General features: G+C 36.2%; 1 protein-coding gene across 2 annotated transcripts in view; it reads left to right on the top strand.

Moving 5' to 3' along the window:
• LUZP2 (leucine zipper protein 2) overlaps positions 1–15,649 on the top strand; it is a 326,231-nt gene that overhangs the window by 279,283 nt on the left and 31,299 nt on the right. For both annotated transcript variants that reach the window (XM_069804063.1, XM_069804064.1), the window contains exon 11: positions 2,924–3,088. In XM_069804063.1, the coding sequence (XP_069660164.1) occupies positions 2,924–3,088 (165 nt within the window). The remainder of the gene's footprint in view (positions 1–2,923; positions 3,089–15,649) is intronic.

The following is a 15,649-nucleotide window of genomic DNA, read 5'->3' as shown; positions in this document are numbered from 1 at the left end:
GCCTGACCCTCTGTTTCTTTCCTATTAAATGTTATAGAATTTTAATTTAGGGCTCAGTTGTGGTTCCATAGGCTTAACCAGAAGCCCAGTGTCATCTTCTTGCAAATCGTCATTCAGAGAGTCTTTGGATGGTGTCATTGCTTACATTCTGTGAAAGTGCAGTGGAAATGGCAAGCAGGAGTAAAAAAAGCAGTGCAAATGAAGGAAGAAAGCAAAGTTCATGCCAGCGAGAATTGCGAGACAGTTTTAGGAGACCAGAAATGCCTGTATTTGACTAGTTCTAACTTGCGGAGTAATAAGACTAAGTTGTAGGTACCTTTCTTTCCTCGTTAAGAACTTTTTTTGCATGAACTATGAACTGAAAAGAGTTAAAGACAGCCAAGGTCCATCCATGTCTTCGGTGAAGACTTTGGCCTTGACTGTTTTGGCAACGTTAGCACGCGTAGTTTCAGCTAAAGGAATGGAAGCAATGTGTAAAGTAATGTGCCTTTTTGGAATGAGCTGTATTTAAAATGAATAATTGAGTGATCAAATCTCAAACTGTACCTATAAATAGGCATTATTTGTATTTTTCTTTTGGGAAGGTATCAGACATTTCCATTAAATACTAGTTTGTGCTGACAGTGGTCTTAGTGTCTCTCATTAACTCTACCTACACTACAACACTTTTCTAGTTCCCGTGATGGACCCTTGGAAGACTGACAAATTTTGCATTACCACAGCCCAAATTATTCTGTATTGAATCCAACCACACGACAAGAGTATAGACAGATCTGGGAAATCTGAAGACATGGATCATATGTTGGCAGCATTTTGACCAGCAAGCAGCTTGCTTTGATCCCAATCACATCTCTGCAGGGTTATCAAGGGCTTTGTCAAATGACATTCCTGGTTCCAATAGTGTTTCCTTAAGTTGTAGTCTCATGCTACCCATTTATACGACTCCTATCAGCAAAGTCAAACTTGAATTTTGCTACCCACAGGATGAAAACAAAGTAACCTATTCTGCTTTTACCTTTGGAATAGCAAAATGGCTGGCCGTAGCCAAGGCAGAACAGGGACTGGGCGGCAGGGGTGGGAGATGAGAGGATGAGAAATGATCTGGAGGGTTTTCCGGACAGGAGGAGTGTGGTTTCAAATCAGTGTGATTTGCAGGGAGCACTAGGGTCATATAGTGCTATAAGGGCTGAGTCCATACCTTCAGGCAAAATTAGACAGTCTGCTACCTCCGCCAGGTTGGTGTCTGAGCTTATTCTGACGATGTCAAATGGTGATTTATGTTCTCTGTGCAGTCACTTCTTGAAAAGATGGGGAAAAGACATATTACATGAACAGAAGTATGCTAAGATCTTCTGTTGCCAATTAGAAATTAAAAGATCTCCGAGTCAGATGGATAAAGTAATCCTTTCCCTTTTACACTGCCATTAGGTTAGAGACATATCAGTCTGACTCCAGGTTCATACATTTTAATAAGTAATTCATACAAAGTGCTGTCCTCTCTGATGATAATCTAGCATTGCTTCTCACTGCACACATCTTAAGGGACAGACATTCCGTTTTGTCTGTTTGCAAACAAACCGAACTCTAGTCCATCTCCTATTTCTTTGATTTTCCTTATTGTGCTGTGCATTAATAGTCTTTTTATCGTTGTCTTTGATCCTACCATTGAAATGTACCCTACTAACTAGTTTTGCTTGTTTATTTTTAAAGAAACACTCAGATTTTTACAGTTATGAGATGTATTCCCTGGTTCCAGTTCAGGGGAACTTTACCTGATGTAAAACAGAATATTTGTCAGGTTCTAAAAAATACTTGTTTTTCAAATAAACTGAGACAAGGTGGTATATGTCGAATGCCATTGCTTAGGATTTGTATAACTGTGAAATATTTTCATATTGTATATGTAATGTTTCACATATATAGTATGTAGTGTGTAATGTTACCTATAATATATTTTCCATCAACTTTTGCCATGGTATACCCTGATTTAGGTATCTTCAAAAAAAATCTTTGAAAGTTGAAATGTGCTGATGTAGCTCATATTTATAGGCATATTCTTAATATAAAGAATAAGAGCAAGATTATTTTTTTTAAAGGCCAAATGCTGCCTAACTCCCCCTGAAATGAGTATAAGGCAGTCACCTCAATATCTAACATCTGACTCTAAGTGTTTTGCTGGGATGGAGCAAAGATTTTAAAATGAGATTTCCTCAGTGCTGTACTTGCCTCACTGTTCGTACTGTCCCAGTTTATTTCAATGACAGACTGCTATTTTCATTAATACATCTCTCTCTATTTCTATGAGTAAAATAGCAGTGTTGTAGCATGAGTTGCAAGCACTTTGCCACTTAAAAGTTTTAGTTCGGCTTGATGGACAGTAATGGATCTGGACAATCATATTCTTAAGAGGTGAAAAGGCCTATGGTTTATTTACTGTACACTGCAACAGCTTAATATGTTCCTGAGGGAAGTCGTCTTTGTTGGGTTAAAATCAATCTTTATAAATTATCCTGAACATTATAAACAAAATTCCATGCAAAGTCTGCGTCTTTGCAGTACTTGTGAACGTTTACTTCTCTGTAACTGTTGCCTGTAAAAGTCTGGACGCTGTATGATATTTGGTAGATTGTATTTTTGTTTCTTTTCAGATGAAATAATATTTAATAATTAGTGGCAATAATCAGTGTGGATAAAACTGTACGGAGGGGAGGGAAGAGTGCAATGACTTTCTGGGCAGTTTGGTGTGTAATGCACAGTAACCTAATCCTATAAAAAAACTGCTTTGAACAGCCTTCATTTCTTCTGTTAATAAGAAAAAGCAGCAGCTGTTCATAAATGTTTGGTTTAATGCGGAGAGCGAAAGCAAGCAATTCTGTTCATAATAACACATCTTAGAGAACTGATGATTTCTTATTTTCCCCAGGAGTCACAGCTGAAAGCTCTGAAGGAGACCGTGCAGCTTTGCCTGTCTTCCGTTCTGCACAATCAGCCTCCCGCTATGAATCTAATCCCTTCAAAACCAGCTGAGAAGCTGACAACCCTAGTTACAAAGGGCTCAAAAGTTCCATTTCAAGTGACAAGCACCAAGGTACAGTTTCTCTCTCGGGTTTTTTTTTTTTCAAACATCTTTGAAAGTTTGTCCTGTAAGAGCATCAAACTGGAACTAAGGAGGATTTTAAATTCATTGAAAGACTAGGATGAATTCTGGGGATAATTCTAAGCCTGTTTCTGATGTCAATAAACTTTTTTTAAAGTTAGGAAGCAGTTACTTTTACTGCTGAGGAACAAAATTCTGTCTATCACTTGCTAAATGAACCATGTCTGCATAACAAATCTACAAGGAAGATGGATTTGCATCTGAAATAAGTGAGGATGCTAATTCATAGGATTATTGACCTGTCGGGCACCGATAGCGAGTTTGTGGTAATATGGCACTAAACAGTAAGACAGTTTTTGCTTGTCGTGATTTTTTTAGTGAAAAAGACTGATATAAAAACCTAAAATAGTCTGGGGGATACAAATCAAATTTGCCAAAAGGGATCTATGAATTGATAATAGGCCACAAGGAATATTCTAATCATGCAAGATGGGAAGAGCAGTTTAGGAGAAAGGACGAGAAAAAAAATTGATGAAAAGTGTTTTGATTCAATAGATTCAAGCATTTTAATACACTCAAGATTTACTGTGATTAACAACTGTCCTGAATATTTTCATCTCCAGGGTTGCAATTTGCTCATGTATTCAACTGGTTCAATAGACCTAGAAGAAATCTGTGATTTCAATTAAAAAGGAAGTTTTACCGAAGAATGATTAAAGGACACTTTAATGTCCTCCTCAAATTCCAAAACTTTTTCCTGAAATATAAATAGGAATTGCTAACTCATAGCCCATTTGTAATTTTTATACAGCAGCTGTTGATATTCACTATTAGTACAGAGGCTGAAGCCAAAAACTAGTAATCTTTCTGTATGTAATTAGAATCGAAATGTAATTTCAGAAAGCAGAATATAATTATAAAACTGAATCTCACATTGCTACTTTTACAGTAATGATTGTCGGTTCCTTAATAACTGTTTTATAGGAAGAAACCTTCATTCCCCAAAATTGCTACCTCTGGAAACAAAGCACTGTATTCATTAATAGCAGCACACGGGGATATTAGTGCTCGTTTGGATTAAGATCACTGGTTCTATGTTCTGCAGGAGAGTGGACTCTTCTTTTGTAGGTCATGCAGACTGAGCTTCACTCTGGGATCTCAGGAGCACATTTTTCCTGATTAATGTGGCTGTAGAATTGTCTATCTGGTTCTAATTGTCCATCTAATCAGGTTGGAAGTGTTTGTGCCTCTGCCATGAAAGCACAGGTGTACTGAAGGATAAGGACCAAGAAGCCACTATGCCCGTGTCCAAGATTGCTGTAGGGTCAGAGCCTTTGAAGCATTTGAAGTCTCCTTGATTTTACAGGTATTAGTGTTGTGCAGCAGAGGAAAGGGGAATACAGAGCAGAGGTTAGAATTAGATTTTTGATATTTGACTGAAACACAGAACACTCTTCCTTCCTTTTTCTGCGATCATATAGATTTTGTGTTTAATGTTCCCGTTTGTAAAATGTATCGGTATTTCCATGCTCCAACCTTTTGAGAACCAGCGTTATGTCCTGTGTATCCAAAAGTGCTTGAATAAGTTAGGCTGCCTCTTTAATAGACATCGCTCACATTTCTCTGTACTTGGCACATGCCATGAAAATGTCTGAGAAAATAATGGTCTGCAATCCTCTTCTTCCACACGTTGACACCTCATTATTATAAATCTGTGCATTATCTGTGATTATAAAACCACTGAAATCTGCTACTGTGAAATAGGTTGTCAAAGAATCATAGTCAGTCCATAATTATACCCTCTGCACTTGAAGCTGTATTATAGAAGGCTTTTTTTTTATGATGACATCCATTCTTATGTATCTTTTCCTCAGCTTTTTCTTCCTCTTACAAACCAACTAACTCTAACTACAGATGTACAGCTTCCTTTTTTATTACATTTGCATAAACATTTTGATATAGCAGGCTAGTATTTTTAGGTGACTATAAATGTGCGTAATTACTTAAATATGCTTTCGTATGTAAAAATGGGAACTTCAGATCAGCAGCACTTATGCATCTTGTCATGTCTGATAAGCAGCAGTTTCACCTTTAGGAAAGAAATCATGATGTGTTTGCTAAATATCGTATTTCAAAGATTCTCATCCAGCCTAAAAATTGTTTTCTATAAATGTCAAACTTATTTTAAATCCATCGAAGGGTACATCATACGGTGTGTGACACCTGTATCACTTGGGGAAAATCACCCCTGGGATTGGGGTGCTTCCTGCGTAAAAAAAAAAAAAAAAAAAAAAAAAAAAAAAAAAAAAAAAAAAAAAAAAAAGGTGCAAATAAGCAGGTTGTATATTTGTATTCACAGTTGGTAACCATAATACCTCAGTGCTTGTTAGCGATGATATTTAACACAAGAACATGGTGTAGAAAGGATAATTAGGAAAGCAAATTGCCGAATTTCTTGGGAAGGTTAATTTTAAAAACTGATTTCCTAGTGAGGTATTTTGGTCTTTCTAGAGAATGTGATATAAAGAAGCATAAATCAGGTTTAAAAAATCAGTGCAAATCAGTGCCTAGAAGTGCCTGAATCGGTGCAAAAATTTGTTGTTCTGGATAGCTTAGTAATTTGGAAGAGTGGGTAGTAATGGGAAATTCTTACATTTAAATCATAGAAGAAGTTCCCTTAAAGTGACCAAAAGCAATATCAGTCTGAGGTGCGTTTTGTGACATGTCTTAAATGGGCAAGAATGCAACATACAGAATTTACCATTTGAATTGACCCCAACGCTTCAGACCAAAAGCATTTACCTGTCATGTACCTCTCATAACATTGATACTGGTGCTAGTTTAGTGGGCATGATGGTGTTGGGTTGACGGTTGGACTCGATGATCTTAAAGGTCTTTTCTGACCTAAATGATTCTACGATTCTATGAAAGCATTGACAATTACAAATGGATTTAGGGCTCTGTGCATACAAGTTCAATGACACTAGCAACTAAAACCAAGCGTAACCACAAGGCTGGTCATTAATCCTGAACTACGAGGTCTTTAACTTTCTAGATTGTTGACAATTATTTTTATTACATAGTTTCTTTTGCATTATAATGCCACAGCAGTAACCTTTCTGTGTTCTACCGGTGGAAAATGCTTCCAAACTAGTTGAGGGTTGTCGTATCTGGCTTTTGTTGTGGCAATTTCCTTGCCTCGTTCCCATTGCAGAGGTGATGATGAAAGAAAAAAATGAAGAGAAAAGAGGAGGACCGAAACTCCGCTTTCTTTTTTAATCTCCAGATGAGTGCCTAAGAACCTGGGTGCTTAAAGACTATTGTTAATGGATGGAAACTATAACATTTCCTAGGTTACCTGGTGTGGGAAATGTGGGTTGGTATAATCCGTGGGTCAGAGCACTGGTACTGACCTCCTATTGCGGCATCTCCTGCACTTACTGTATCTCGGCATAACAAAAAACTGCGTGAATTTATATGGAGTTAGTAGATGGAATGCATTCTTACTCCATTTGTTTTAATTCCTCTTTCTGAAAAGGTTAACATTATACCTTATAAAAATTGTAATAATAGTTATCTTTCAAATATCTTTGGCTGGGCAGTGTAAAGATACCTGTGCTCCAAATGCAACAAAATGAGCTTTAGTAACACTCTGGAAAATTAATGGCAAACCAAAATCAGAAGTGAAACAGAAGAAGAGTCTATTTCCAGTAGAGAGGTTGAATACACAAATCATGGGGAATACGGTGACACAGAGAGCAGCATAATAGTGACTAGTTTGCTCTGTAGCTTTTTTGCCTAATGCAAACCCATTGTTTCATGTATTCCCCAACTGAATTCCTTCATTATAAATGCCCTGTGGTTTTTGTGTATTTTGTCAACTGCACCATTTTAAGGGTGGAAATACGCATGAATTTCAAACGGTGAAAGAAAACACCCCCTCCCATATTGTACATCGCATAGGTGGAAAGAGCACCTGTGAATGACACTTCAGCGTCCTGGTCTTGGAGGACATAGAGGCCGAATAAGAATGAGAACTATCCTTCTGTAGAAATGCATACTACAGACTGAAAGGGGAACTACCACTCCATTTTTAAAAGATTTTGAAGATCTCACAAGAAAATGCATCACTTTTGTGGTGAAAAGGGCTCCAAGGAGCTATTGCCTCTGCCTCGCGTATATTGTGAATATTGTGGACTCCAGCATGCATTGATCAGTGTAAAAATTCAGAACAGCTAAAGTACTGTGGGCCATCCTCCTTTTATCTGGAAATAAGTACTTCATTCATCCTCCATCAAAGTAAGCTTGGGGAACTTTGTACCTTTATTAAGCCTAAGAAAGTGTTCTTGGTGGAGCAGGAACGAGGAGAGCTTGTCAGACTGTTCAAAGAAGGTACAAGCCTGGAAAGTTGGTCAAGAACCAGGCAGACTCTAAAATCCATTTTGAAATGGCCATGTAGGAAATGAAGAGGCTGAGTTTTTCTGTGTTGGTACAGAAATAATGTATTTAGCTTAAATCTAAGCTCACAGTTATTCTGAGTGCATAGGTACTGAGCGTCTGCTACAGACACAGAGCAAGGCTGCTGAAAAACTAAGATGATTGTAGTGTCAAGAGTCTTAGCTTCTTCACTAATTTAATCAGGGGTTTTGAAGTTTTTTTTAAAAATCTATTTATAAAGGATCTATGGTTTATTTAGGAAGCCAGACTATTTCTTAGGCCTTATCCATTTCATTCTACAAATGTAGAAAAGATTGATATAAATATATATAAAAATAATAACACCATAGTTAATTATTTGTATGAAATATTAGTTATACTGTTGTCATATTATTGATAATACTGTAGGATATTATAATTATATAATTGACTAGAAATTTGAAAAAAGAAATATAGTTACATATGTACGTTTCTTCAAAATATACAAATATATTTTGAAGGAAAAAAGAAATGTCTGGAATGTGTAGGCTGGACCCAATCCATGTTTATGAAGACTGAGCAAAGCTTTTTTTTTTTAATTATCTTTTAAGACTGTTTTTGTAGATCCTAGAAAACTAACAGAATAGCTTCAGATTCATGAAAAATTAAACAGCTGAATGTAGCAATGTATCGTGTCATCTCTCTCCCTTTGTGGTCCAGAAAGAAACCTAAATCAGAACAAATTACTTAAGGAAATAATTTCTGTTTTCTAAAATCAGAGCTATTACCGTTCATATAATTTATCGTAATATTCAGGATAAATGAAGGTTCTGACCCTTTGAATAAAGCAATTGCAAATTCTTTGCTGAGGAACCTATGAAACAACACAAATATAATTATGGACTTATTTTTGTCCTTACAGGAAAGATTAAGACACTGAAAGCTTTTCTAATGTGTCTGATTATTTTTACTCAGCGTGACCTCCGTATAACGTGCTGAAAACATAACTTGGAAGCTATTTCTCTTTAGGCATTGCTTTTCAAACTGACATCATGGCATTATGTCAGGAAGCACCCCAAGTCTTGTGTGTAATAACTGCATCCCAGAGGCAGAAAGATGAGCAAATGGACTTCTAAAAAAGAGATGATAGTCTGAATTTAAAAAGATATTAGTGAAATGAATCAGATAGCTGAAATTCAGTGTGTATATCCTTTCTGGTAACATAGTCTCTGTTTTATGGCTTTGGAAAAACAAAGCTTTAAAAAGTAAAATATTTTATGACTGTTCTTCTCCAATTTTGCATTGATTTTTTGCTGTGTACTTCCTCACTGTTGCCTGAATCATTCTCTGCATCTATCTGGTATTTCAGACCATGAGGACAAAGAAAGGCTCTAGCGGTCAGGTTTTTTCCTCTATTTCCTTGCTTGCTTTCATTCGTCTTTGTTCTTTGTTCCTAAATAGTCCTCATCATTTCTCCTAACTTACTACTTTTCAGCGTTATTCTCTCATTCTGTCTAGCTAAGTATTCTCTTCTGCCATCTATTCCTTCCTTAACTTTAAGAATAATAAACCTCATTAAGCTATTTCTTTTCCTATAAAATGAGCATTCAGATCGCAGAGAGCCCAGTGTTGTCTGAGGCAGCTTTTTTAAAGGGTCTGTTTCAAAAAGATCACAAAATATGAGGTTAGACCTGAAACAATGACAGGTTTTAAACAAAAATTAAGCCTGCTTTGTTGGCTGCTATGGTAAATGAATATTCTATGTAATTGTGAAAAACACATAGAGCAAAACTTTTCATTTAATTGAGCTCCAGGATAATACAAACCAATGCAGATATGGCATGGAGTGCTCAGATTTATTTGGAAATTAAATGTATGCTCGCAATTGAGGGGAGGAAAAAAAGAAAAAAAAGGTGTGTATCCTCATAACTTTATCAGAGGAAACAGAGGTTGAAACAGAGGTTGAACCTGAGGGCACAAAATATAGTATCTGTGGTCAGCTATTAGTAAACAGCAAGAGCATTGAGGGCAGGCAATTGATTTGTGCTCCATTAAAGCCTTAGGAAGTCGGCCTCTGTGGTACCTCAGTGCTTTTCTAGTTTTGTGGCCTCAAACTTTGCTTCTGCCAGAGTTAATGAGATATCACTGACACCTGCAGTTTCAGTGACCTGTAGATCATAGCATTCAGCATGGGGATTGGAAACCTGTAATTAAAAGAAGAAAAAGGCAATTACTAAATGCAGAGTTAGCCACATTTTGTAATACGCAGTAATGACATACAATCATATTACCCTTTCCTAACGTATAAACATTATGAGAATAAAATAGCATTGAAAAATGACACTAGCTATTGTTTTAGAATTTAATTTCAAAGAGAGTAAGGAATAGCTGTCTCCTTCTAGGGTACATACCTTAGAAATCTCGGGTACTATGGGTATCCGTAAGGCTAATGTAGTAAGAAATTTGTTTTTAAAAAGATAAAAGGTAATTTAATAGCAGGAGCGTGAGTAGCATGACCTATTTCTTCATGTAAGTCTCTCCTGTTCTGCTTTTTATAGGTCTCTTCGGGCTTATAGACTTTTATTCTCATTATGATCAACTAGATACCAACCATAGTTTTGTGTTATTTTTAATGGTGCTTCGTAAGACCATGGTAACTCTTTCTCGTACCTTTGATTTCCAGAATTTGCTTCAGGTTGAGTATGTTTTTGCTGTCGCCCCAGAAAGCTTCCACGGAACTTCTTCTACAGCCCTGTTTCTTCAGTGACTAAATTTTAATAAAATTTTATTGCATGCTGGAAAACGTTTAACACCAGAGATCATTAAATTGAAAGCTGAAGCTCTTTGCTTTTTATTACTTACTTTAAAGAAGTCTTCATTATTAGCACATTATCTTGATAGTAAATTAGTTTTAGAGGTTTTTTTCAACTGAGTACAATCAAGGGAAATTGGAAAAAAAGCACCTGGCATCTCTTATTTAGTCCATAACCCAAACCCAAGATCATTCTCCTTCAAGTTTTAGTGACGCGATCTTTATGATTATCTTAATTTCATTAATTGTTTGACCTCACTCCTCTTTGTTACAGAGTTTAAGTAACTGGACTGGCCCATTACCCCAGGGTGCAACTCTGAAATTAGCAATGGGCTAATGGGCCAAAGAGGTAACTGGTAACCACTTATTACTGCACTTTTTTGTGGCTGTTAGCTGCAGGTCAGTTTGCATGTGTATGAAAAATACTCCAAAGTCTCACTCCAAATATCCTCTTCTTTAATTAATGTCTTTACTTATCAGATGCTTCAATAAAGTCTCCTGCAATCTAGTACATAATATGTCTCAAAAATACTGTGGGTTACCTCTTGACAGTGGCTGAAAAGGGATACGAGTACATCAGATTTAAATTTCTTAAGGGATGTTTTAAATAACATCAAAAAAACAGATTGTTAGGTCTGGCTAATGGTCTTGCATGGACTGGGGATTAGCACGGACAGCTTACATCCTTCTCAAATTCTGCTTCAGTCTAAAACCAGGCCCATGTGCTAGAGCAGCCTCAGGCTTGCCGTGACGTTCGGCTGCTTTCTGGATAAGTTTATTTGTCTTTTTCTCTACCACAGGGGAGAAAGAGAAGATCCCCTTAATTACTTTTCAGATGTTATTATCTTAGAGATATCTTTCCTCACCTACTCCTATCTCATATCAAGTGATGGGTTTTTTAATGTTTCTCTCTCTTTCCCCCCCTGCCCCAGTGACAGTGGAGATGACTGGGGAAACGTACAGTATTTCTAATTTTAGTTAAAGCTGTGTTTAGCAGAAAAATAGTAACACGTTGTTTTATCTTATGACTTTCCTAGCTGACGTTTTTGTTACATGTTCTGTTAAAGAATATGCATACGTGAGCAATGAAAACAAAACTGAATTTATGTGCCTTTGCAGCTGCGCATTAGTAAACTTATTTTAAGGTTTGCTAGTATCAGAACTTTTTTCTACCAATGTTACATGTAAAAGAAGACACGAAATGCGCAGAGGATCTAATTAATCTTTTTAAGTGGCTTACAAACTTGAATGTCATTGTGCAAGTACTCCCAAGGGAATTTCGCTACCCAAGGATATATTAGAGATTTATTTGAAAAATATTAATGTGGGTATCCTGCATACAATATGTTTTAGTAATCTACAGTTAGAAAGTTTCACTTGATATGTGTATATAGAGCCAAGTGGGAAACATGAGAGATAGTAAAGTGATTTTTTTTTTCTTTGAGTTGAGCAAAGGCATGGTTTGGAAAATATTCACAAAGAATATATTGATTGACTCTGAGCATTTTGGCCATTAATAGGAATTCTCTAGCAATTTGATTAAAAACATTGCATTGAATGACAAAGCATAAGAAATGCAGAATGGACTAGGGACAAAGGCATTCAAGTTCAATTTAGTCTTGAGCAAGTTAAGACATTACCTACTGGCCTACACCTGAAGTCTCATCGTCTTCCAGAATTGTTAAGCTCCTGCTTATTCTACATTTATTATTTTATGTTAAAGTAATAATAACTAAAATTTAAAATAAAAAATAATAAATAAAATGGTATTTTATTGCCAATGAGAAAGTAATATAGTCTGAAGGAATGTCCTCTCATATAATGGAAAATGAGACGTTCAATTAAAATAAAAAAACAACTTTTAGTATCAAGCCTATATTTGTTCAAATCCCTAAAAGTTAAGTGGACGGTGCTTAAACTGAATGTTTCAAGTGGTGAAAAATGGAGTCATATAATAAATGACTACTGAATCTTCTTTATCACTGAATATTTTGAGGTAGTTTACAGATTATTTATAGAATCCTATTTTCTCATATCTTTTGAAAAATCATAGTCCTCATCTCTACTGATGGAACTGTGGTCATGACGTTAATCGTATTGTCAGGTATTTTTTTATAAGAACAATGGTCTTTATAAGAAGGAACTTAAACAGACAATTGGAAGCAGACAGAGTTTATTTTGGGAAAGCTTTCCCTACCAGGATTCCTACCTTTTCTTAAATCAATAAGAAAGCCATTTTAAGGCATGACTGGGGGAAAAAAGTCAAAGTCTCAAAAGGAAAAGCATTTCTCCAAGTGACCTCGTTTATGAAACTCAGCTTGTGGTTCAGAAGGATTCCAGCTTCACCGAGTAGGTCCTCCTGGGGTCTGTAACTCTTTTGGGTTCGGACATCTTTGGCTTTGTCTTCCTGAAAATGGAGATGTTTATGTCTGTGACTGTAATTTCAGTAGCTGGTTTGTTCACCTGGGAAGACTGTAATTGCCTATAAAGCATATTCTGACGGTGTATATTATTGCTGCTCTGAAGTGTAAGAAGTGTTACACAATGTTCATTATCCCACAGCTAATTGCTTTTTCCTTTGTGATGCCTGTAGAAAATCAAGACTGTTGCAAAAGGAATGTGTTTATTTGGTTGTTTCAGCTTCTTAAGTATTATAACATCAAAAAAACCCCCACCTTAAGATGCTTAAGTATCTTAATAGTTTTATAAAAGAAAGGTTTGATATTTTCTCTTCAGCAGTGAAGAATAGCCTGTTTTAAAACTTTAGAAATGGTGGAAAAATGAAGAGAAGTAGGTGTATTGATACATGAAGTAGAAGGTGTATTGATATATGTAGTTGTACCCTTGAGTATACAGCCATCTCTCTAGCCATCCTTGAACTTTGCATGCTACAAAATATTAGATATTCAAACTTGCCCGCTCTATAAGAAAAAGTGATGGTAAAATTTAGCTATTATTAAGGGAATGTGAAATTACAGGTTTGGATATAATGTAATGTAGGTGTTTGACTTGTATAAACTTATTAAGTTTTTTCTCTAATAATACTTCTTATATGTATGATGATCCAACAAAATCTTCTGTTTTTCAAACCTGATTAATTCTATTTCCTTTTCTTGTTGTTTTAGCTACAGTTATACTTACAATAGACATCTAGAGTTACTGCTAAACAAACGGTTATTAGAAGAAATTTGAAGTGAAATGATCCATATCAAGTGAGCTAGTTGCATTCTGGCATTAGACATAAGCGTTCATGAGTAACTAGGCCACTCACAAAATAGACTTCTGTTGTCTATCCCCAGTCTCTGATACCACGTTGGAGTAATATATTGGCATCAGTGAAGTTGCTTTACACTGTGAATTTATTACATTGTCATACACACTAAGGACAGAAGAAACCGGTGTAGACATCTAGTCTTACCTGGAATATTTGCTACAAAGGTTTTCTGTAAAAATTTTGATGTATACCTTGATATTATGCACTTGTATAAAAACTCTGAGGACATCCATATCCTCAGTACCAGAAATTCAGGAAAAAGGAGTTATAAACACCTGACTCGGACATTCTTTCCTACCTTGCACATTGTGATCCAATGTAACTGAAGTCCAGATTCTGCCTGTTCTTACATGGACGTTCATTAGAAGAAAAAACCTAGGTAACTCTCCCTCTGTAATCTAGCTCAGCTAGGCAGAATTATAACCACCCCTTATTGTAAATTACCCTGGAGCGTATTTTGGTTTTTACATATCAGATAAAAGAGCTGAACAGACAAAATCTAGACCAGGACAGTAAATTTCATTACAGAATAATTTAGTATCTGACATATTGTATCATCATTGCTGAGTGGTCCTAGAAGCATTCTACTGCTCTGAGGAAAATGCCACCTGACTTTGCTGTCCAGCCCATTATTATTTATTATTTAAATTGGACTAATGTGAGTTAAGCTCTTTTCAAACACATTTTGTACTTCGAAGAGCCTGCATGGAAATATCTTTCCCTGTCAAGCCAATATATCACAACTGACTCCAGTGCAGCCCTGGCAAATTGCATACTGGCATGTAATCCAGGCAACAGCTCAAAATGATGAAGAAAAAGGACACAGATAAGCACATGACGTACTACTAAGTCAAAAGTTACTAAGAAAAATTGTGATTAAAGAAATGATGTGGAAACAAATTCATGTATTGGTAAACAGTACGTCCAACAGCTGCCTCTTTCCCTTGTAAATCCTGCCCGTTCTCTACTGTGAAGATTGCCACTACCTTGATGAAATTTGGGTTTAGACTACCTTTCATTATTCTAAATTATTTGCTATAGGAATCATTAGGCATAGCATCGAGAATTATGGAAAGCTTTGAAAGCTAGAGATATCAAAACTCAAGCTCTTATAATTATAGTCCTATTTTTTTAAATTTTCTTTTTTAAGTTCAGATTTTAGAATGATAACTACCTGCTTAATATTTCACCAATCACTTTATGCAAAGGGTCTTTAGGAGTACTGGGTCATTATGTGTGTTTCGTAGAATGGCTGTAAACCCACTTCGTATTTGTGGGAACAGAAATTTACGTCTCGGGTATTTGTAATTTGTCAGAAAACACACCCTCCAGAACAGAAGTGCTATAAGCTACAGATAATGGCATTTATCAAGGCTGAATTTATGTACAAGTACTACTGTGCTGTTTATTTAGGCATCATACTAACATGACTGTGTAACCATCAGTTTGGAAATATGTGATGGCATTCTAGCAGGAATGCATTTTCTGCAGTTTTAGTACTCTTCAAATATTGAGTAGAAGGGGGCTGAAATGTATAATTCCTAGTACACTGGCATAACTGTAGAGACTAGTAAGGGCTTTACAATTTTTATTTTTCTCTTCATAAATTTATGTTCTCATTACAGTAAGAAAGTACGAACAATAACCCCAGGTGTCTTTAATTTAGCTGTCCTGAGCATCCAGAGCAGTCCAGCTCCAGCTGATAGAGAAGACAGCAGAAAGAGCTGAAGAACCAAGGAGAACTAGCAGCCTAGCTGGTTTAAAGCAAGCTCTGTCTAGCCCCAGTGACATGCCACTTGGTATTTTCTGATTCTCCTTGCTTTGTAGACAGATTCTGCAGCCTTTGCTGCCTTTTTTTTTTTTTTTTTTTAGGACTATTTTAGATTTTTCCAGTAGTTACTTACTTGATTAGAAAAGCTCTCAACAGGAATGGAGATGAATGTTTGTGATATTAGCAGACCTGTGAGGCACATACAGCTGCATTTGCCAGGAGCAGATGATAAACTGTGTAAGTACAACTAATAGCTTACAGGCAATAAAGGGATTAATT

Source organism: Haliaeetus albicilla, chromosome 16 (assembly GCF_947461875.1).
Source record: "Haliaeetus albicilla chromosome 16, bHalAlb1.1, whole genome shotgun sequence".
Classification (NCBI taxonomy): Eukaryota; Metazoa; Chordata; class Aves; order Accipitriformes; family Accipitridae; genus Haliaeetus; species Haliaeetus albicilla.
This window is presented reverse-complemented; position numbering and strand designations above follow the sequence as displayed.